Consider the following 19972-nt stretch of genomic DNA (forward strand, 5'->3'; position numbering starts at 1 on the left):
AAGCTGTCAGAGGACTCTGCTGAAAGCCCCAGAGTTTAATGCATAATATACTCGAGCCAGAGCAATGTGGTGGGCTGCAGCCCTGCACGCGGTGGGCTTGGGGCCGAGGTGGTCAGCAGCAACATGGGTTGGGTGATCCAGTTGGGTCCATGTCTGCAAAGCTGCACTCCAGGTCCATCTGACAAGAGTCAACCTGGCAGTTTCAGCCCCCAAATTCCCATCTCTGGGAGCAAAACCAAAGCTCCTCCATGGCAATCCAGTTTGCTTGGCTGCAGCTGGACGGGCCTGTCAGGGCTGGACGGACAGACGGGTGCAGCTGGGGATGGGTGACAGAGAGCTTCCTTTGCGCCCCTGGCCATGGACCATGGCCTGGTGAGTCCTGCTTCACCAGCTTTGCCCATGAGCATGGGACAAGACCGCTTGTCCATGATGGCATCAACCTCAGGAGAGAGGCAAGAACAGCCCCCTTCACCCCCCCCCCCACGCCCCACATCTTGCTCCCCCGGGGCCTTGCCGGAGCTGAGCAGGGCACTCAGCTCTGCTTGCATCCCCCCGGCCCTGGCGTCTGGGTCCTCAGGTCTCGCGCTGCAGCTGGGGCCTCCCCTCTGCTCAGCTCCCCTGGCTCCGTGTAGCTGTTTGGCTTGGCTGGGATTAAGCACGGGGCTTAGCTGCGGAGATGCCGCTTGCTGCTGCTGGGAATATGAAAGGGCTGCTGGTAGCGTGGGAGCCCAGGCTGAGATGAAAGCCCTGGGGGATGCTCTGGTCCAGATCCGCGGCCTCGTTAAATCAGCCTCTGCAGCACAGCCCGGCAGTAGAGAGCCTGGGCTGTAATTCGGGCATCACCCACGTCAGGGTGAGCTTGAACCAGCAGCCCTTGCTCTCTGTGGTTATCGGGTGGGGGGAAACTGAGGCCCAGACCGGCTGGGGCTGAGCGGAGGACCCAGCACAGCCCCTGCGTCCAAGCCCCTGGGCCGTTGCAGGACAGATGTGCTGCTCCAGGACAGATGCCTCTTCTGCATCTGGGGACCGGGTGTGGGGGGGTTAGGGTTGCACAGGCTGAGTTTCCCTGGTGGGGGGGAGTGAGGGGCAGCTCAGCAAGCAGGACGCCCCAGATCATGGCACCGGTTTGTTTAAGGGGCCTGGGGGGCAATGCAGCCCCCCCACAGGACCGCAGCTGGAGGCAGGGAGCGGGGCGGGGGGGGGGGGGGTCTCCTGGCCGGCCGCAGAGCTAATGCAGGGCTCCCAGGGGCTCCCTGGCTGTAGAGAGCAGGGAAGCATCGGCCGAGGCGGCTGCATCATCCAGCCGGGGGTGGTTTGGGGACGCTGGCTTCACCTCTGAGAGCAAAAGCCACCAAAGACTCAGAGAAGCCCCCAGAAGAGCATGAAAACCCCTCTGGCCTTAGGACTTCACTATGCCTGGGAAGCATCACCTTCACCGCAGCACGGGCTCCGGGCAGGGCCCTGTGGCTGCCATGCCGGCAGCACCCACCCAGCCGCAGGGTAACTCATGGTTTCCCCTTCCCAGCTCCCCCTTTCCTCTGTGTCAGGGAAATCCCAGCAGCTTTTGCAGCCTGACAGCTCCCGTGTAAGCTCTCGCCTATGAAAATCCACATGGATTTGCCCCATGGAGTGGACACAGGGCAAACACACGGGGCCAAATCTGGGTGCTCAGGCTGAGCCTTGTCCCAGCCCGATGGACCCTGCGGGGAGCCAGCAGCAGTGACTGGGTGCAGGGCACCAGTGACAGCCCAGGACGACACCAGCCTGGCCCTGCAGTGACAGCGCTGCGGGGCGAACAGTGAGGGCAGAGCAGGGACGACCCAAGTGCCCCCACCGTGCCGGGGCGCTTGACCACGGTGAGTCACCCAGATGTGAGTCACCCAGATGTGAGTCACCCAGGTGCCCGGCGCGGGGCTGCACAATAGCACCCGACCTTCCGGCGCTGCCGAAACTCGGAGCAGCCAAGATCCTATCAGCACCACGGGGCGAGCGTGATCAAAGAGCCGGCCCGGGAGAGGAACTAATACATTTAGCCCCGCGAAACAATGCCGGGCTGGAGGAGGACCCGAGGGCTGCGATAGCCCTTATCTGAGCCCGGGACCAAGGTGCAAAGGACCCGGCCCTGGAGGGCGAGAGATTAGACGGGCAGGAGGGCTGACACTGCTTTAGGGGCTGGGGGGGGGGGTGAGGGGGGGCGAATACTGGGGGAGAGAGCAGCCTGTGCTCACCTGCCTTAACAGCTTCGACACTTTGGCGAACGCCTGTGCCCGGGGCTCGTTTTAGGGCTGAGGAGCAAAAAGCTAAACTCAGTCTTCCTGGGAATAAGGAAAGCTCTGGGCACCGTCCCCGAGGTGCCAGCCCGGATCGCCTGCTTGGGGAGAGGAGCATCCTGATGCGAGAGGATCCCCGCACGGGAGCCGCGCCAGGGCCGCGGCGGGGAGCAGCCCGCCTGGCCCCACACCACACACTCGCAATGAGTCTCAAACATGGTCGTTTAATAAAATCTCCTTTTTTTTTAAAATAACTACAATCCATACAACAACAGCGGTCTCAGGGAGAGGGGGCAGCGACCCACGTCTTAACATAGCGCGGCGGAGAGGGAGCATCCGCGAAGTGCCAAATGCTGCCGCGAAACGCCGCCGGGCAGACATCTCCGCGTCACCGTGGCTCGCCGGCACGGGGCCACGTCCCCCAGTGCAATGAGCCACCGCGTGCAAGGAGCACCCAGGAGGCTCCGGGCAGCGACGCCGGGCTCCGAGCAAGGACGGGGCTGGCAACAGGGCACAACCCCCCCTTCCCCTGCACCCATGGGCCGCGGTGGCCCTGGAGCTGGCCGCTGGCCCGTGGTGGACCTGAGTGACTGTCCCCTGCCATGGAGAGAGCACTGAGTGCCGCGGAGCAGCCCAGGCTTTGCCTACGAGGGGACAGGCACGCGGCTGTGGGGCAAGGCAGGGCGTGGGGCAACGCCGGCGGGTCCTGGTGCTCGCTGCGCCCCTTGCTCGGCAAGCACTGCCATCATTCGGAAACACGTCCGGATGGCTACGGCTTCCCTTGGCCCCTTGAGCCCCAGGGATGTTCTCTCCTCCACTGCTGGCAGCTTTCCAACCAAAACAGTCCCCCCCTTTCTGACCACGGCCCATGAACCACAGCAACGCCGAGCCCAAGCAGCCCTGCACAGGGGCAACACATCTCCTTCCTTGGCCCTGGCACCCTGCAGCGCTTCGTCACCCGGCCCCGGGGTGGCTGGAGCAGCGGAGAAGATGGAGACAGCCTACACATTGCAAGCACGGCTCGAGGAAATCCTCTGCCCGTTGGAGGGGCTTGTGCCGCGAACGGGCCCAGCTGCTCTCCCGGGCACGGGGGTCCCCCCGGGCACCTGGACCTCCTGCATGGGGGGGACCAGCAGCCCAAAAAGGGGTAAAAGCGCTGGGTCAAGGGGGGGAGAAAGCAGCCGTGCACTGCCCAGGGATGCTCTCTGCAGCAGCAGCAGTGGAGGATGCATCATCCGGACAAAGCCCGCAGCCTGTCTACCCCGCCTCTTGCTCCTGGTTTGGGCTTCTCAGGCAGGTTACAGGGGCTCGCAGGGGCGGAGGGGATGGACCGGGCATCCTGGTGCCAGCCAGAGCCTTGAGAGATGCTTGCCAAATCCTGGGAAGGTTTCCATCCCTCCTGGATGCACTTTCGGTGGAGGAAGGGAGCGCGGCCCCGGCGGTCCCGCTCGCCGCCCCCCTTCTCGAGAAAGCAGCCGGGAAAGCAGCCCTCGACCCCCTCCTCAAAGCTGACCGCCAGCGCCGCAGCCCCCCCGCCCCGTTCCTCCGCCAAGGCGGCAGCAGCCCCGGGGGCGAGGACGTGGCGGTGGTGGTGGGGAGCCGCGGGACAAGGCGGCGAGAGAACAAGGAGGCTGGAAACGGGGGGGCCCCCCCTCCCATAGCTGTTAGTGGGTGTTTATTGGGCAGGCGGCGAGCAGTCTGGCGGAGCTGGGGGGGCGCCGGGCTGCCTCGGCGCGGGGGCCCCCGTGGCGGCGCTGCCTGCGCTGGGCGTTGGGGCGTGCTGCGTCACAGTCCGTAGCGAGCTCGGGCGCGAGGAAGGCAGGGTGTTACTGGTGCAACTTGGGGTTCGAGGGGTGCAAGGTCGAGTCGTCGAACAGCGGGTTTCGCACCTCCATTTCACCGGTCTGCAGCGGCGGCAGGAGCGGGACAGAGAGGCGGAGGGAAAAAGGAAGGAGGTCAGAAAGCAGCTGGGTTCATGAGCCGCTCCATCCCGAAACCCAACGCGCAGGGTGCGGAGGTGCAGCACCCGCTCACGCCAGGCGGAGGAGAAACCGAGGACCCAAGCGGTCCGGTCCCCACTGAGATGCACCTACAACTGCAAAAAGGTCCTGGCTCCATGCAGGGAGCAGACCGGGATGCTCCGACCGGATGGGATGTGCACACAAAGACATCCCAGCACTGCTCTCCGGTGCCAGCACCCACCGGCCTCCCTGATAGGAATGGCCTGGTTCTCCAGACTGCCAGTGTGCCATCAACAGCCCTTTAATGGGCCTGTAAAGACATAATGATGACCCTTAATCTGGGCCCTGATGGCTGGGCACCGCGGCCATTACCATGTGAAAAACTCCCTTTGGGGCTCTTTGTGCTCTCTACACCCCGGCTTGTAGCAGGGCTGTTAGGAGCTGCCCTTCCCCAGGGTCCCCCTTGAGCCGAAAGGCCAGAAAAGTCCCCGCTGGGTCTGAGTGGGGTCTCTGGCCACAGTTCCCCTGGTCCACCCAGTGGCCAGGATGGTCCTGGACCGGGGCCTGGTTCCCCCGTGCTGGCTGGTTGGTGGCCACAAGGAGGAGCCACCAGAGCTCCCGTGCCCAGGAGACCCAACGCGGTCGGGGCGGTCGGGGTTGGTTTGCCAACGGATGCTCCAGTCGCTGCCCCTGCTTCCACCGCCAGCCCTGCTCACAGCACTGAGCCGGCCTCATGCCCCTGCGGGGGAAGTTTTGAGGCAGCTCCGGGCCCGAAGCAGTGACCACCAGCCCCTATGGCCACCAGCACCCAGTGTGGTCATGGCAGGGCCGGCAGCAGCCCCATCTCACGTCACCTTGAACTGCCCCAGCAGCTCCAGCCAGGAAAGTGCCCACTGCTCGAGCCAAGCGGGACGGTGGGCACTATGCCGGGAGCGGACGGGGGACACAGCGGGCAAAGGACATTTTTGGAAGGTCTCCTTGCAAGGCCCCACACAGAGCCCACCCCAGACGCGCAGGTTCCCCTCCACCCCCACCGCGGCTTGGCTGTGCAGAGGGCACCGGCCGGCAGGAGCAGAGCTCGCGGGTGCCCCACTCCAGCACCCGCTCTGACCCCGTGCCTTACCGGAGCCAGCCCCGGGCACTCGTATACAGTGAAGTCTCCATCCTCGTTCTCCTCGTCTGAGGACGCCGAGTCCGGCAGCTTGGGCTCCTCTTTATGCCTGCGGGGAGAGTTTGCGGAGAGGGTGGGTGAAGCCCGGAGGGATGATTTCCCGGGGAAGGACATGGCATGGCCGAGTGCCCCCCAAGGCGCTGCCCGCTGCGGCGAAGACCCAGTGAGGGGGCTCCCGCCGGGACTGCGCGCTCTCGTCCCCGGCTTCTGCCACCCCGCCCTGGGGGCTGCTCCCGCTTTCTTTTTTCAGGGCGAGCTCGCTTACTTCTCCATGGAGAGCATCTGCTGCTTTTGGTGCTGGTAGTGGTACATCTGGGCGCTCTGAGCCAGTGTCTTGTCCCCAGGCTGCAAAGGGAGCGAGGGCAGACGTGAACGGCTCGCCGGAGCCCCCCCGGGACACAAAGCAGAGCCCAAGCCAGTTCCTCCATCTCCGTTTCGGGAGGGAAGAGCACAGGCCCAGCTGGAGCATCAGCCAGGCACCTTACCGAGATGTTGTCGTAGGGCGACGGGCTGGCCGCTCGCTGCGCCGAGTAGTCCGCTTTCTGCGCCAGCCTGACCTCCTTCTGCAGCCTGCGAGGAGAGGGGACAGCATGGGGCAGCAGCAGCTGACTCCAAACGGCACCCAGTGACTCCCCCCGGCTCCGCTCCCCCGTGCCAGCAAGGTCGGCAGCACCCCGCGAACCCGCCGGGGCTGCGCGGGCAAGCGCTCGCCCCGCACGAGAGCACCGCGCGTCGGCCCCCGGGGAAGGAGCTCCCGCCGGTCCCACGCGGCCGCCCCGGCTCACCTGCACCAGCAGACAGCAGCCACGATCAGAGCGGAGACGCCGGCCACGGTGCACACCACGATGAGCCCTGCGGAGGAGGGGGGGCACGGAGGGACGGCGGCGGTGAGCCCGGCGCCCAGCCCCGCGCCCCCGCCGAGCCCCCCGGAGACCCGTCCCTCGGACCTTACCCAGCACCACGGCATCGTTGGAAGGGACGGGCGCTGCCTCCGGGTGTTTGTGGACAGCCTCGGTGGCGGGCAGGGTCGGGGCCGCCTCGCTGCCGGCGGCGCCCCTCTGCGCCGGCTCCCCTCTCAGCCCGGCGGCCGCGCCGGCTGCGGAAGAGGCAGGAGAAAGATGGGGCAGGAGCGGAGCAGCGTTGGGCCGCAAGCGAGAGCAGCCATCACCCCACCAAGGAGAGGGGCAGCCGGGCTCAGCCATCGGGGAAAAGGGGAGAAACGCCAGCGCGGGGCGTCCGGGAGCGGCGTGGCGCGAGGACGGGCGCTTACCCCTGGGTCCGCCGTGGCGCTGCGGCTGCAGGCGAGGAGCGTCCTGCCTGGCCAGCACGTCGGCCAGCAGATCGATTTCTTCCTCCAAGCTGGGAAGCGACGTCCTCCCTGCGGCGAGAGCGAGCGTGAGATGGCGGGAGGCCTATTCCCGCCCCGTGCCTGGCAGGATGCGGCCCCTCTGCTGCGGTGCAATGGGAAGCTGCCCGCGCCGGGGGGCTGCCTGGCCCCGCACCAAGGGCCAGCAGTGAAGTCCAGGGAAGGGGACCCAGGAGTCCTAGCACTGCCCCTCACATCCGGGGGGGACAGGCAGCCTCTCCGCACAACGGAGCTGCCCCCGGTGCAGGGGAGGAGGAGGAGAAGGAGGGAGAGAGGGGTTGGGGAGCAGCAGGCGCCGGCAGCCCTCGCCTTTCCTGGCGCTCCTGTCTCCCCCGGAGCAGCGTGGCCCGGGGACATCCATCCACACAGGGCCAGTCACGAACCCGGCTGGGGCTGAGGACGTGCCGCCACCAGGATGCAGAGGAAGAGGAAGGCTGGTGGCCATCACGTTCCTCCTCACCCCGTGAGCCATGGGTCCAAAGCGGCGTGGGGACCCCGCTCCCCGGCCGTGGCGGGTCCCGCCGCCCACTCCAAGCAAGAGGGTTGGGGCCATTTCTATGTGCTCCCACTGCCTTTTGCACCGGGAACACCCTGCGCTAGCCTCAGGGCTTTGCCGGGCGTTTCGGCAGGGAGCAATGAGACGGGAGCAAGCGCTGCGTCCGCCCTGCAAAGACCCACGCACAAGCCCGCCGGGTTGCTAAACCAGCCGGGCAGTGCTAAACCAGCCAGATCATGCTAAACCGGACGGATGATGCTAAACCGGCCAGGCGATGCTAAACCAGCCGTATGATGCTAAACCAGCCGGGTGATGCTAAACCATCCGGGTGAGGACGGCACTGAGAAACCAGGCGTTCTTGCCCCGAATTTGCTGAAAAGCACCCGGCAAGGCTGGGTGTCATCGCAGCGCTCGGGGCAAGGGTGGCTTCCACAGCGCTGCGCCCACGGGGCATTGCCACCCACGGTCCCAGAGGGCAGGGGAGGACCCTGCTCATCTCCAGGCTGCCTCTGCAAAGGGCTTAGCAGACGTGTTGTCAGGGGCTGCTCCCCAAGCGTTGGGCTTTTTAACAGGATTAAACTCAACTTCAAAGCTGGGAGATGGTCCAGGCTCCCTCTGCCTCTCAATTGCCATATTGGGGCCGGCAGCAGTGGGAAGGCCTGGAGGGTAAATGGAGCCATACAGAGGCGAGGTGGTACCCAGGCAGCTCCGTTCCAGGAATAATTCGAGGTTATAACAACTACTGGAATTTGTCAAATTCCGTTACTGGAATTTGAACATGTTGGAAATAAGCACCAATTCCCCTGCCCGGGTACGAAAGCCCCCGCCACTGCCTCCACCGCCTCCTCCGCTCGTCTGCCCACCGCCGGTCTGGGGAGCCCTGGGTTTTGCTCGGCTCAGCGGTTTGCAAGGCGCGAAGGGATCCTGTGGGATAGCCCCGTCTGTGCCAGAGTTTTTTCATCCGGCTTAGCGGGGAACCGCATTATATTTCTGCTGCTATTCACGGGGAACGCGATGCTTGTGGCGGTGGTACCCTTTTGCCTTGAGCAGCTGTTACCGCGGCGGCTGAGGTTTCAAGAGGATTAACATGACCTTAAGGGGAAGAAGAAAAAAAAAAAGGAAAATCACACAGTAACGGCTGGGAGCAGCTGCCCAGGGCTGCTGCAGGCCCCATCCTGCTGCCGGGGCTGCGGAGCGGCGTTGGAGCCCAGTGCCGGCACGTGACACTCGCGGAGCCTCCCGGGCAAAGTCCGCCACCAGAGCTCCGGCGCCGCTCCGCTTGGCACGGCCTTCAAAACCTCCCTGACACATAAAGCAGCACTCGCAAGAAGCGAAGCGGATGCGTACGGTGCCGTCTGCCGGCAGAGCCCCGCCAGCCGCCCGCTCCCTCTCATTGTGAAGCCTCATCTCCGGGTCCTCATTCTGCTAGGAAAAATCCCTATTTCGACAGTTTTAAAGATAAATTGAGAACTGCATTTTTTGCTGTTAAATTGCAAAAGCGCTCATGCGGAGATTTTCCCACATCGGTCAGCACGGCGTTTTCCCGGGCTGCGTTCAGCGCCCGGCAGCACCTCGGCCCCCGGCCGGTCCGAAGCCCCAGTGCCCAACACCCAAGCAGCACCCAGGGAGCAGCCCAGTTTAAAGGCCGACGGGTGCCTCCCGAGGGCTGGCAGGACCTGAGATCGCCCTTAATTCAAACAACCCTGCTCCTTGCTCCGAGCTGCCCCTCCAGCGCCGTTTTCGCTGCACTGCCCCCAGCTCCAGCTTCTCCCTGCTGCTGAAATCCCCCCTCCCTCTGCAAACAGCAGAGCCCAAGAGCCCGTCCAGGGGCAGCCCCAGCTCGCAGCCGCCGCTTGCTGAGCCCTCTCCTGGCCCGGGCGCAGGATACGGTCACCCTGCGGGGAGGAGGGATGGTGGCACTGCCCCAAACCTCCTGGCCCAGGCACGGACGGGCTGGTGAACCCGACGACGGCACAGCCAGCGGCGAGGGTTGCTCCTTCCCGTGACACAGGGAGCGTTGCCGAGCACGGATGCTGCACAGAAGCCGCGGCGTGCAGTGGCACGGGGCTGGCAGGTGCTGGGAGATCAGGCACCCCGTGCCACCAGGGGCCAGCCCCCCCCATGCAAAATGCCACCCTGTCCTCCCCGGCTGGCACGAGGCCGCAAGTGGGCCAGCCAGCAAGCACGGAGTGGAGGTGCCGCACCGCAGGCTCGGGGCAGCGGTGGAAGCACCCAGCGGCAGCACCCTCGCATGCGCGAGGAGCCGCGGCTGCCAGAAAGGGTGTCAGCACCCGGGGGCTTGCAGAAGCCAAGGGGCAGAGGCCACAGGAGCTGTGCATGCTGCCCCATGCATGTTGCCCCATGCACACTCCCCTGTGCACGCTCGCTCCGTGCAGGCTCCCACTCGTGGAAAATGCCTCCGCAGTCACACAGAGTGGCTTAAAGCAGCCACCACTGAAAGGGAGACCCGCCGAGCCCGGCGCCAGGCACAGAGCCGCAGCAAGAGCAAACAGGAGACCCGAGCTGCTTTTGCTGACACGGACGAAGCCTGCCGGGAAAGCCTCGGCATCGCCCGCGCTCCTGCAGCCAGGGCACCGTCAGCCGGCACCGAGCCCAGCCGGGTTTCCCCTCTTCTGGCCCAGCTGCAGCACCGAGGGCACGCTGGGCACACACGGGGCATGGATGCCCTCTCATGGGCAGCCTCGCCGGTGGCCCAGTGCCACAAGCGTCCTTCCGCAGTGGCTCTCCCACCCCTGCCGGCTCCCTGCCAGGTTTGGGGACAGCGCAGAGCAAGAAGGGCCGCGGGCGGGTTTCTGCTCCAGGCGGAAAAAACCCAGCACCGGCAGCATGAAACGCAGCTTGGGCCCCCCGCTGCCACCCGGGGTGGGGGGGTCTGTCTCACCTGCGGGCCGGTGCCCTCCGTGCCGAGCCGGGTACGCGGTGATGCCAGCGGCCACCAAGGCGCACAGGCACTCGGGGAGGAAGAGCCAGCTCACGTGCATGGCCTCGGCCTGAGCTCCCCGGCGGCGGCTCGCCCCAAAAAATCTGCCTGTGCGGGGGGGGGCACGGGGGAGAGGCAGCCTGGCTGCTGCCCACGCTCCTGCCGGGAGCCGCGGCCAATCGCGGGAATGGCACGGCAGCGAGCAACGCAGCAGCTGGGATCCCGGGAGCAGCGTCACCGGCATCTCAAGGATGCCCGAGCCTTTAAAGGGGCTGCCCACACAGCAAAGCTGTGTGGGCAGCCCCTTTAAAGGCTCGGGCATCCTTGAGATGCAGTCAAGGGGCCGGGCAGCTGCTTTGTTTTCACATCTTTTACCCTTTTTTCTCCCCGGTCCCCCCAATCAGGGGGCCTCCGCGAGGGGATGCTACCCCTGCCCTGCATCTCGCCGCTGCCCGGAGCGCCGGGTACCAAGCGGGGTTGCTATGGCGATGCAGGCGCATGTGCATCCTTTCCTAGAGGGAAACTTGCTCCCGAGACTTCATGGAAAAAAAAAAAAAACCCAACAACGCCCCCGCCAAAGCTGCTTGCTCCGGAGGGGCCTTGAAAGCCGCGGCGGGGTGACCAAGAGGAGTGAGGGGCAGAGTTTGGAGCAGGATCCGGCTGCTCTCCCCACCAGCCCGAGCCCCAAGGGGCCTGGCATCCCTCCTTTTTTTTTCCTTCACAGAAGCCCATAATCTGTCAATTTTTTTCCTCCTTTCTGTCCTTTCCTGACGCTGGGTGCAAGGGCACTCACAGCGCTGGAAGCTAACCTCACCCGGCTGGGTCACAGCAGCATCCCTGCAGGTCCGGCTGCCACCAACTGCCACAGGCCAGGACCAACAGCAGGACCCCAAACCGCCAGCGAGGGCTGAGCCCGCCTGCGAAAAGGGGCAGAGGCCGAGCGAAGAGCCCTCCGGGCTTTGCCACGGGGAAAGCAGATGGGGAGAGGCCGGGGAGAGCCCAGCGCCGCTGGCTTTCACCCCGCACCAGGCGGGACACGGCGCCGCGGACCGAGCGCGTCCAGGGGACACGCTGCCATGTGCCCCCCCGCTCCATGCCCACTCCGGCGTCCCCGAGGCGGGTGAACCTTCGTCTGCCCTGTACGGCTGCTCTCAGGCTCAAGGACGTGGGAACCCAAACTGAAACAACCCGTACGGCCCCATCCGTGCAACGAGCAGGCCGGGCTTTGGGGGCAGAACGCCGTCTACAGCCCAGCTCCATGGGGCAGCCCCCGCCGTGGCCTCAAGCAAGGCGAGGAGAGCGCTGGTGCTCCCCTAAGAAGCCCAGGCGAGCAAGCTTCCAGCTTTGGCACGGCCTCTGGGGCCCTTTCCCGAAGGCTCCCATGACGACTTCACGGCTACAGTATCGCAGCATCGCCATGCTCCGCGGGAGCCACATCCCCGCAGCGAGATGCTCGGGAGCAGCAAGCCAGGAGAAACGTCCCACGAAAGCAGCTCAGCTGCTGGGAGCATGTCCGGAGGGAGGCTGAGCACCAGCACGGTGACAGCCTGGTCCCCTTCCCCTGTGCAAGATGGTATTAAGGGGATGCACAGCGGCTCTTCTGGGCAGAGAAGCGAGGAGGCTCTTGCCCATCAGCGGAGCAGAGCCCGCAGTGGCAGGGCTGCTCTGTGCCCGGTGCCACGCATTGCAGATGGGCCAACAGCGAAAGCCCGGGGTGCAGCAGGAGACCCTGCGGCACCCTGCCCGCCGGCGCCAGCACCGGGTGCCTCCTGATTTCACACCCAGTTCATTGTCAGCGAAACCTCCCCGGGGCGAGCGGCGCGCCTGGGGATTGCCAGGTACCTCCTCCTGTTCGGCGCAAAGAGGCTGCTCGCTTTTAGCTAGAGCAGGGATAATTGGGTGGAGCTGTAATTACAGTTTTAATCCGCCTGCTTATTGAATTTGCGAGAAAAGCCTGGGGCAGGGGGAAGGAAAGAAAGGCTGCCTGAAGGTAGTTTTGCTTCCAAACTATATGAAGAGTCGAAGGTCACCCATCTGCCAGGCACCCATTGGTGCGGGCGCAGCCTGCGCTCGAAACCCGCTAGGACCAGAGGCTCCGGCTTCGCCCAGCTTCAGGTTAACAGTCTCAGAGATGCTCAACGAAAGCCCAGCGATGGGAAGGCAGGAGCGAGGTCAGCCAGGTGGCTGGACCGCGGAGTGCTCATCACCGTCATCGCAAGCAGCGCTGCACTCGGAGGCGATGTGCAGCAGGAGCCCAATCCCCGGGACGGGGCGCCGGGCCCAGCCGGCAAAGCGGCCGGTGAGCCACTGGCTTGGCAGCAGGGGACACGCAGAGCGTTGCTAACCGGCGTCAGGGAGCCTCAATTCCTGAGGATCTCCAGGAGCCCAGGAAGAGAGAAAGGAGCAAGTCCAGGTCCCATGCTCCGGTGCGCCAACCCACATGACAAAATTCCCCATCGGCTGCCGAGTAGCATCTCAAAGGAGCACGAAACAGCACTAAAAGGCAGTCGGCCACCAATGTCCCACAACCAGGCTCACGGAAGTGCCAGCCCAGGGCAGAGAGGGGGGAAGCCCACTTCTCCCAGCTCATTGCGGGTGGCACCAAGGGCCTCAGCTCCCAGCTTAGCAAGGGGCTGCCTGTGCCAGGCTCCAGGCTTTACCCATCCCAGGAGCACCCCCGGGTGCAGGGCTGAGCAGGGTGCAGGTGTCCTGTCCCGGCACGAGAGGGAAACCCCGGGGAGCACGCTAAGGGACCCCATCAGCCCTGCAGGAGCGGGTGACACGGCAGCAGCGGTGCTGCAAGCTGCGTGCTGCAAGGAGACCAGCACCTCCGTGCGGAGCACGGCTCTTGTCCAACAGCTGGGGCGGGGGAACGGCAAAAATCCCTCCATCCCTGCTGCTGGGCACGAGCAAACACCCCGCGCAGAAGGAAACAGCCAGCACCCGTGGGTCTCGGCAGGCCTCCAGCAGCACATGTGGCCACCATTCCTGAGATGGAGCTTGGGGTGCCAGGGAACTGGGTCAGGTCCCTTTTGCTGGCAGGGACCAGGCTGTTACAGAGAGGAAAAGGGTCACAAGGTAGCTGCACGTACCACTGGGTGAGTGTTTCTTCTGGACGCATCGCCCATGGTCGTCTTCCACGAACTGCTGGAGGCAGGGTCCGCAGGCGTGGGACCCCGGTGGGCAGAGCTCCCGGCGCTGCAGGGTGCAGTCCAGGCTGCGGGGGCACGAGTCCGCTGCGGAGAGGGAGGAGAAAACATGTCAGGTGGAGAAGAGGGGTCAGACACGCTCCCTTCTGCTGGAGCAGCTCCAGGACCTTCATCAGCCTGGGGGTGATTCACCCTCAGCTACGCCTTGGACCGACGCACAGATGGTTTTGCTCCCCTGAGGCCTCGCTAACCTCCGCTGGCCAAAACCACAACCGTCCTGTGCGGAGGCGAAGAGCGAAAGGGGTGAGATCACATCTGCTCCGAAGGCCGCCTGGATCGGAGATGGGATCAGCGTGGGGAAGCTGAGCACGACTGCAACCTGCTGCGTTTGTGGGGCTCAGCTCGGGCCTGAAGCCTGCTGTGATTCAGGGCGACAGCTCAGCACCCCCCGCGCTGGAGCCCGCTCCCAGCCTGGACCCAACGCAGCCCCTTCCCATGCCCCAATGCACCGCTGGACAAGCCTGCTGCCCCCAGAGCTGTCCCCGGCTCCGCGTGCAGAGGGCAGCTCAGCTCCTGCAGAAGGTAACGAGCTAATTGTATGCTTAATTGCAGGAGACGACCCTCTGCCCCAGCCGAGCGCTCTGCCAGAGCTGCCCACCTTTGCAAAGTAATTAGTGGCTGCAATTAAGCTTGCGCTCTAATGACCTGCTCAAAGCAGTTTATTAGCCGTGGGATGAGCGGGCAGCGCTCTTCCTCCCGTTGAGCACCCCGAGCACCAGGCAGAGGCCGGCTAACCGCGGCGCAGGCTACGATGAGGGTCTTCAGCTCCCACTGGGAACCCTCTTGCAGCAGCAGCAGCTGCCAAAATCAAATCCAATGCACAACCTGTGCTCGTGTGATGGCTGAGAAAAACAACACACCTCCCCGAACCAACCAAAAACCACGCTCTGAAGCCCGGGCACTGCTGTTACGGCTTGTCACAACCCCATGCTGCTGCCTGGGAGCAGATGCTGAGTGTCACCTTGCACTGGGGTCTGCTGCTGGGGCTGGCACAGCCCAAGGGCTGGAGATCCTAGTGCTTGTGGGCAGCTTGCAGGTAAAAGCCATCATCTCCCGTTAGGACGCCAGGCCAACAGTCCTGGGTCAACGGGACATCTCATTTCCCCTTACAACTCAGTAACTTTTCAAATAACCAAGGACAGGTACATCCTCCTCCCATGCGCCTGGCAAAGTAGTTTGAATCACAGAATGGTTGAGATTGGAAGGGACCTCTGGAGATCATCTAATCCAACTTCTCTGCTCAAGCAGGATCACCTAGAGCACACTGCACAGGATTGAGCCCAGGCAGGTTTTGAATATCTCCAGAGGAGACTCCACAACCTCTCTGGGCAACCTGTTCCAGTGCTCTGTCAACCAGTAGCTCCATGTCTCTCTTCTACTGGGGAGCCCAGAACTGGACACAGCTCTCCAGATGTGACCTCACCAGGGCTGAGCAGAGAGGGAGGATCACCTCCCTCAACCTGCTGGCAACGCTCTTCCTAACGCACCCCATGATGCCACTGGCTTTCTTGGCCACAAGGGCACATTGCTGGCTCATGGTCCACTTGTCCTTCAGGACCCCCAGGTCCTTCTCCACAGAGCTGCTTTCCAGCACATCAGCCTCCAGCCTGTACTGGTGCGTGGGGTTATTCCTCCCCAGGGGCAGGACCCTGCACTTCCCTTTGTTGAACTTCATGAGGTTCCTCTCCATCCAACTCTGCAGCCTGTCCAGGTCTCTCTGAACGGCAGCACAGTCCTCAGGGGTATTGACCTCATCGAGACCTAACGTGCTTGTGACACTGCTTCAACGCCACACGCACAAAAAACAGTTCGATTTCTTTCTTGGTTTGAGTCAAACCAGCAGGATTTCCTGGAGGGACAGTACGTCCCTGTTTCGTATGCGAGACTTGCGTTCGCCTGCCGGAGCGAAAACCAGGTGAGGGTGCAAAAGCACGCGTGGAAACGGAGGCATGGACCGAGATGAGCCCCAGGCCCCCGCGGGGCCACCGGGCTCCACCGGGGCCACCACCACTGACTGCAGCAGGTCCTGTGGGGCCCAACTCCCGGTGACACTGACACCAGGGAGCCGGTGCCACCGTAGCAAAGCCACAGGCTGGCAGGGCAGTGTCACCCAGCCCCACCGCCCCGGCGAGGAGTCGTGGCAGGAAACGTGCTCCCAGCGCCATCCCGCTCGCCCCTGCTCCGAGGGAGGAAACGCCGCCTTCTTGCACAGCACCAGGCGCTCCGGGCAGAGGACCCGGGAACTGAACGCCTCTGTTTCGCTTTGAGACAGCCCAAACGGGGAAATGGGCTCCTTTCCAGACGGCGCCCCGTTTCTCCGGGATGGCGGTGGAGATGGCCAGTCCCGGCTCTGTTTGGGCCACCCGTTCGCCATGCAGCATCACATCTGCTAATCCTCGGAGGGCCGGCGGCGGCGGCGGTTTCTCTATGTAACGAAGCACGGCAGAGCCGCCTTTGCTGCAGCGGTTTATCTCGCAGGTGCCGCTTTCTCGACATCTCCAATTAGGCCCCATTAGAGAGGCAAGCCAGAGCCTGCCAGAGCCCAGCACAGGGCGCGAGGAATTAATCTGGCGTGATGCGCTTGGAGCATTCTGCCGCACGCCGAGGCCAACAAAAGGCTGGGGGCGCTTAATGCAAAGAGTTTAAAAGCATTAGGAGAGCGAGAAAGCAAGTCACCGCCGCATCCAGAGCCTGATAATTCCTTCATTAGAGAAAGCAAGCGACAGCAGGCCCGAGAAAAACAAAACCCAGGGAGTGGCGGGGGATCAAGTGCTTCGGAAGGCTCCTCGGCGAGAGCGAGCGGAGCTGCTGGGCGAGCGCCCGTCCCCGCGTGCCCTCCCGCGCCAGGGCTGCCGCCTCACCCCGCGCCCGGGCGGCAGCGGCAGACGGCAGGGATGCTCAGCCGAGGGTGAGCGCAGAGAAAGCCTTGCCCAGAGTCGGGCTGGATCCGACCTTCCTGGCCAGGAGACCGACTGATTTTCCCTTTGTGCTTAATGGGGACAAAAATTGGACATTTAAGCAGAGGGGCTGTTTTTCTACCCGTTGTTGCTTCCTTACGGTCGCTTACACTTCATTTAAAAAGGCAACAAAGCCAAAAACGCTCAAAAGCTCAAAGGAAGAGGTGGCAGGGTGGCGATGGGGAGCCAGGACACCCCACGCTCCCGCTGGGGAGAGATGTGCCGCGGGAACAAGCCCCAGCATTTTCCCACACGGGCTGGGGAGGAGGCGACAGCCAGAGACCCTCCGCGACCCTCCACTGTCGCAGGCGCATGAAAACGTGTCCTTCCTCCCCCTCTCCCCCAGGAACAGACACCGAAAAAAGCTTTCCGTACGCAGAAGAAAGCAACTCAACCCACTCGGCGCTCAAAATTAGAGGGCGCCGCTGATGAAAGCAGGCTGCACCCTGCATCACCTCGGCAATCTGCAGCCGCAGAGTATCCCAAAAAGCGCGGTCTGCCCCGGCAGCCGTTTGGCAGCGCCAAGCAGCCTGCGAGATCCCGTCAGGATCCCACGGATCCATAAATAAAGGCGACAGGGATTCACCAGGGAGGAAGGACAGCCGGGGAAAAGGTGGTCCCATTGGCAAGACGGCATGGAGCCTGGCTGGGGCGCGGAGCTGGGACAGGGCCGGGCTGCCGTACTGAAATTCAGGCTGGCTGCTTCCCCCGCGGGAGGCGGCGAGCTGCAAGCCCCAGCATCCTCAGCCAGCGCCCGGCAACCTATTCAATAAAACCCCACGTTGAATATATAAAAGGTCGTTAGCTGTGTTTGAGGAACGAGCTGTGCTTGCGCAACTGTCACGGGTAAGGAATAAGAGCGAGCGAGATGGGCATTCATCTAATTAAACTCCAAATGTTGAAGCAATCGTTATTTAGCAAGCACGCACATCAGCCCACTGCGCGGGGCTCGCGGCTCCCCGTTCAGTCGTTATCGCGAGCCACCGAGGCCGCGGGACGGCCCAGAGGCAGCTGAGCAGAGGGTTTTTCAGGGCTGTTTCTGGAGAGGTTTGGCAAGAGCCGCCACCTCTGTGCCGTGTCTCCAGGACAAGCCGGACACTGGGGAGGAGGAGGGCGAAGGGGCACCCAGCAGTGCCAACACTGGGTGCTGGCAATCGGGCACCGGGTGCTCGGCAGCCGCGGGGGAGGTTTAGCACGTCGCCTGCGGGGACCCCCAGGGAGCTGCCTCTCCGTCCGCCACCGCCGAACCGCGGTGATGCCGCTCTGTGGGCAACAGCACCCTCCACCCTGCCTCTGCCCTCGCTGTTGGGCTGCAATGATTTGGGATTCCCCCCTCCAAAACCAGGCGTGTCGATCACCGTCAGCGCACCGCCTGCGTTCCCAGCCACGCTCGCCGCTGGCGGCAGCGCAAACCGCCTCTTCGCTGCGGAGGTGCCGGGCTGTTCCCGCAGCGCTAGGGCATTACGTGGCCACCGGGCTCGGTACATCAGCGGTACATCAGCGCGACGCAGAGCAGAGCCCGTGGGCTGGGACCTGGGAGACTTGGCCTTCAAGCTGTTGGGCATCTGCCGCTGCGTTTTCCTTACCAACACGCTTTCTCAAATCCTACTCACAGGCTGCAACACCCACGGACCAGGAACACCGCAGAGCAGCACGGACGCTGCCTTCGGGCTGCTACAAAACAGCACAGGAGGAGCGTTGCAAGAGGTGCTGACAATAAAACATTGCAAGAGGGACGCGCAGCAAAACGTTGCAGGAGGGGTGGACAATAAAGCATCACCCGAAGCCACTGCCAGCCACAGCCCAGCTGGGACGTCGCCAGCAGGGACCTTCCAAGGGCGCCTGGCAGCTGAGGATGCTCCGTTCACGCTGCCCATCCCTGCAACTATCAGGGTGCAAATCTCTCGTGCAAGCGGGCGCCAGCACAGAGCACCGTGAGAGGCGGCTCGAAAAGCATTGGCGAAGCTGTTCCCGGACCGTGCAGATGGACGCTGCCCGTCGCGATGAGACCTGACAGCGTCACGCCGAGCCCTCCTCGGGCTGATAAGGAGACCTGGCTGAGAAAAATTACGCCCCTGGGCAAAATCTTTTTTCCCCCTACAGTCGTACCAAAAAGCACAGCAGGGAAAATGCTAAAATAAAATAAAAGGAGGATGTCGGGCTAGCAAAGGAACGTGGGAATCATGCCTGGGGGGCTTAATCGCAGCAGAGAAAAAGTTAAAAGTTAGCGTAAGAGGCAGATTAATTAAGGAGAAGTCCCGTAAGAGCATATAAGCTCCGTACACGAGCATCGCCCAGCCTCGAGGGAAGCGCAACAGGGCAGAGAGGGGCCGGGCTGAGCATCTGGGGGATTATCCGGGAAGGGCACTAATCAGCTTCGGGAAGGCCGGGAGAAGGGGGACCGGCAGCCCAGGGATCGTTGTGCCACTCTCATCCCCTCCCTGCAGCTGCATCCAGGCCGCACCACTGCAGGAGGGTGCCGAGAGCGGGCCCGGCCGCGCTGCCGGCTCCCGGCCGATCTGGCTCCCTAGAGCCAAGGAGCAGGGAGGAAATCTTTCGGGGGCCCCAGCGTCCTCGGTGCTCCCTTCCCGTGGCCGAGCCACCTTGGCCCCTGCTGTCCCGGGAAGCCTCGGCATTGCAAAGCACCCCTCTCCCCACGGCAACCCGGCCACAGCCGGTGGCTTCTCGCGTTCGGATGAGGCCGGACAAACACCCCCTGCCCGGACCCAGCACCCTGCCCGGACCCAGCACCCCGCCGGTGCCGAGGAGGGAGCCGCTCCGCAGGCCTGGCAGGCGGCCAGCACCACCGCCACCGCTCAAAGGCGAGCGAGGCTTCAGCATTAAAAATAAATACGGCAGAGGGCACGGCGTGCTGCCGTCAGCGCTCGCGGCCCGGCTCCAAGGGCACCGCTCCTCCTCCTCCTCCTCCTCCTCCTCCTCCTCCTCCTCCTCCTCCTCCTCCTCCTCCTCCTCCTCCTCCTCCTCCTCCTCCTCCTCCTCCTCCTCCTCCTCCTCCTCCTCCTCCTCCTGCCAGGTGACGCGGGGCCCCGCTCCTGGCCGGCGTTTTCCAGTGCTGCTGCCGGGAGCCTGGCGCTCATCCGGGGGTTTTCCTCGGGCCCGGGAGCCGCCGCTACCTTCTGGTCAGAAAAAAAATCGCTGCTGGCTCCCGGCCGCGCTAGGAGCTGGAGGCCAGGGCGGTGCATGGATGCGGCCCCTCTCCCGGCTGCCAGCACGGCAGCCCATCAGCAGGCGAGACCCACACGGGAACCTCGGCTCCCCGCTTTCCCGCGCCTGCGAGCACAGCTCAGCCGAAAGCGAGCCTCCAGCTGCAAGACCACAAAAAGAGAGATGGAAAAAAATCCAGCACAAATCAGGCTAGAATTAAAAAAAGTCAAAAATCAGGATAGGATTTACCAGGGAGGCCAAATAGCCAGAGCTTGCTTGTGCTCCAGGTGCATTTCCAAAGGCTCCTTGTGGGCTGGGACCCCTCTGCTGAAGGGCAGGTGATGGAGCATGGGGACATCTCCGCAGGCTGCATGTGCCACCAGGCAGGGGATGAATTGGGGACGGGGACAGGGGGGGATCGGCGCTATTCAGTTTG

General features: G+C 63.8%; 1 protein-coding gene across 1 annotated transcript in view; it reads right to left on the reverse strand.

Annotated features, from left to right (window-relative positions):
• Positions 1 to 2474: 2474 nt before the first annotated feature.
• NPDC1 (neural proliferation, differentiation and control 1) overlaps positions 2475 to 19972 on the reverse strand; it is a 32753-nt gene continuing 15255 nt past the window's right edge. The window contains exons 2-9 of the mRNA XM_064523541.1: positions 13298 to 13441; positions 6673 to 6780; positions 6355 to 6498; positions 6188 to 6254; positions 5888 to 5972; positions 5668 to 5747; positions 5355 to 5451; positions 2475 to 4174 (exon numbers count right to left, since the gene is read on the reverse strand). Coding sequence (XP_064379611.1) covers positions 4097 to 4174; positions 5355 to 5451; positions 5668 to 5747; positions 5888 to 5972; positions 6188 to 6254; positions 6355 to 6498; positions 6673 to 6780; positions 13298 to 13441 — 803 coding nt within the window. The 3' untranslated portion in view covers positions 2475 to 4096. The remainder of the gene's footprint in view (positions 4175 to 5354; positions 5452 to 5667; positions 5748 to 5887; positions 5973 to 6187; positions 6255 to 6354; positions 6499 to 6672; positions 6781 to 13297; positions 13442 to 19972) is intronic.

The sequence above is a fragment of the Dromaius novaehollandiae genome, chromosome 20, assembly GCF_036370855.1.
Source record: "Dromaius novaehollandiae isolate bDroNov1 chromosome 20, bDroNov1.hap1, whole genome shotgun sequence".
Lineage (NCBI taxonomy): Eukaryota > Metazoa > Chordata > Aves > Casuariiformes > Dromaiidae > Dromaius > Dromaius novaehollandiae.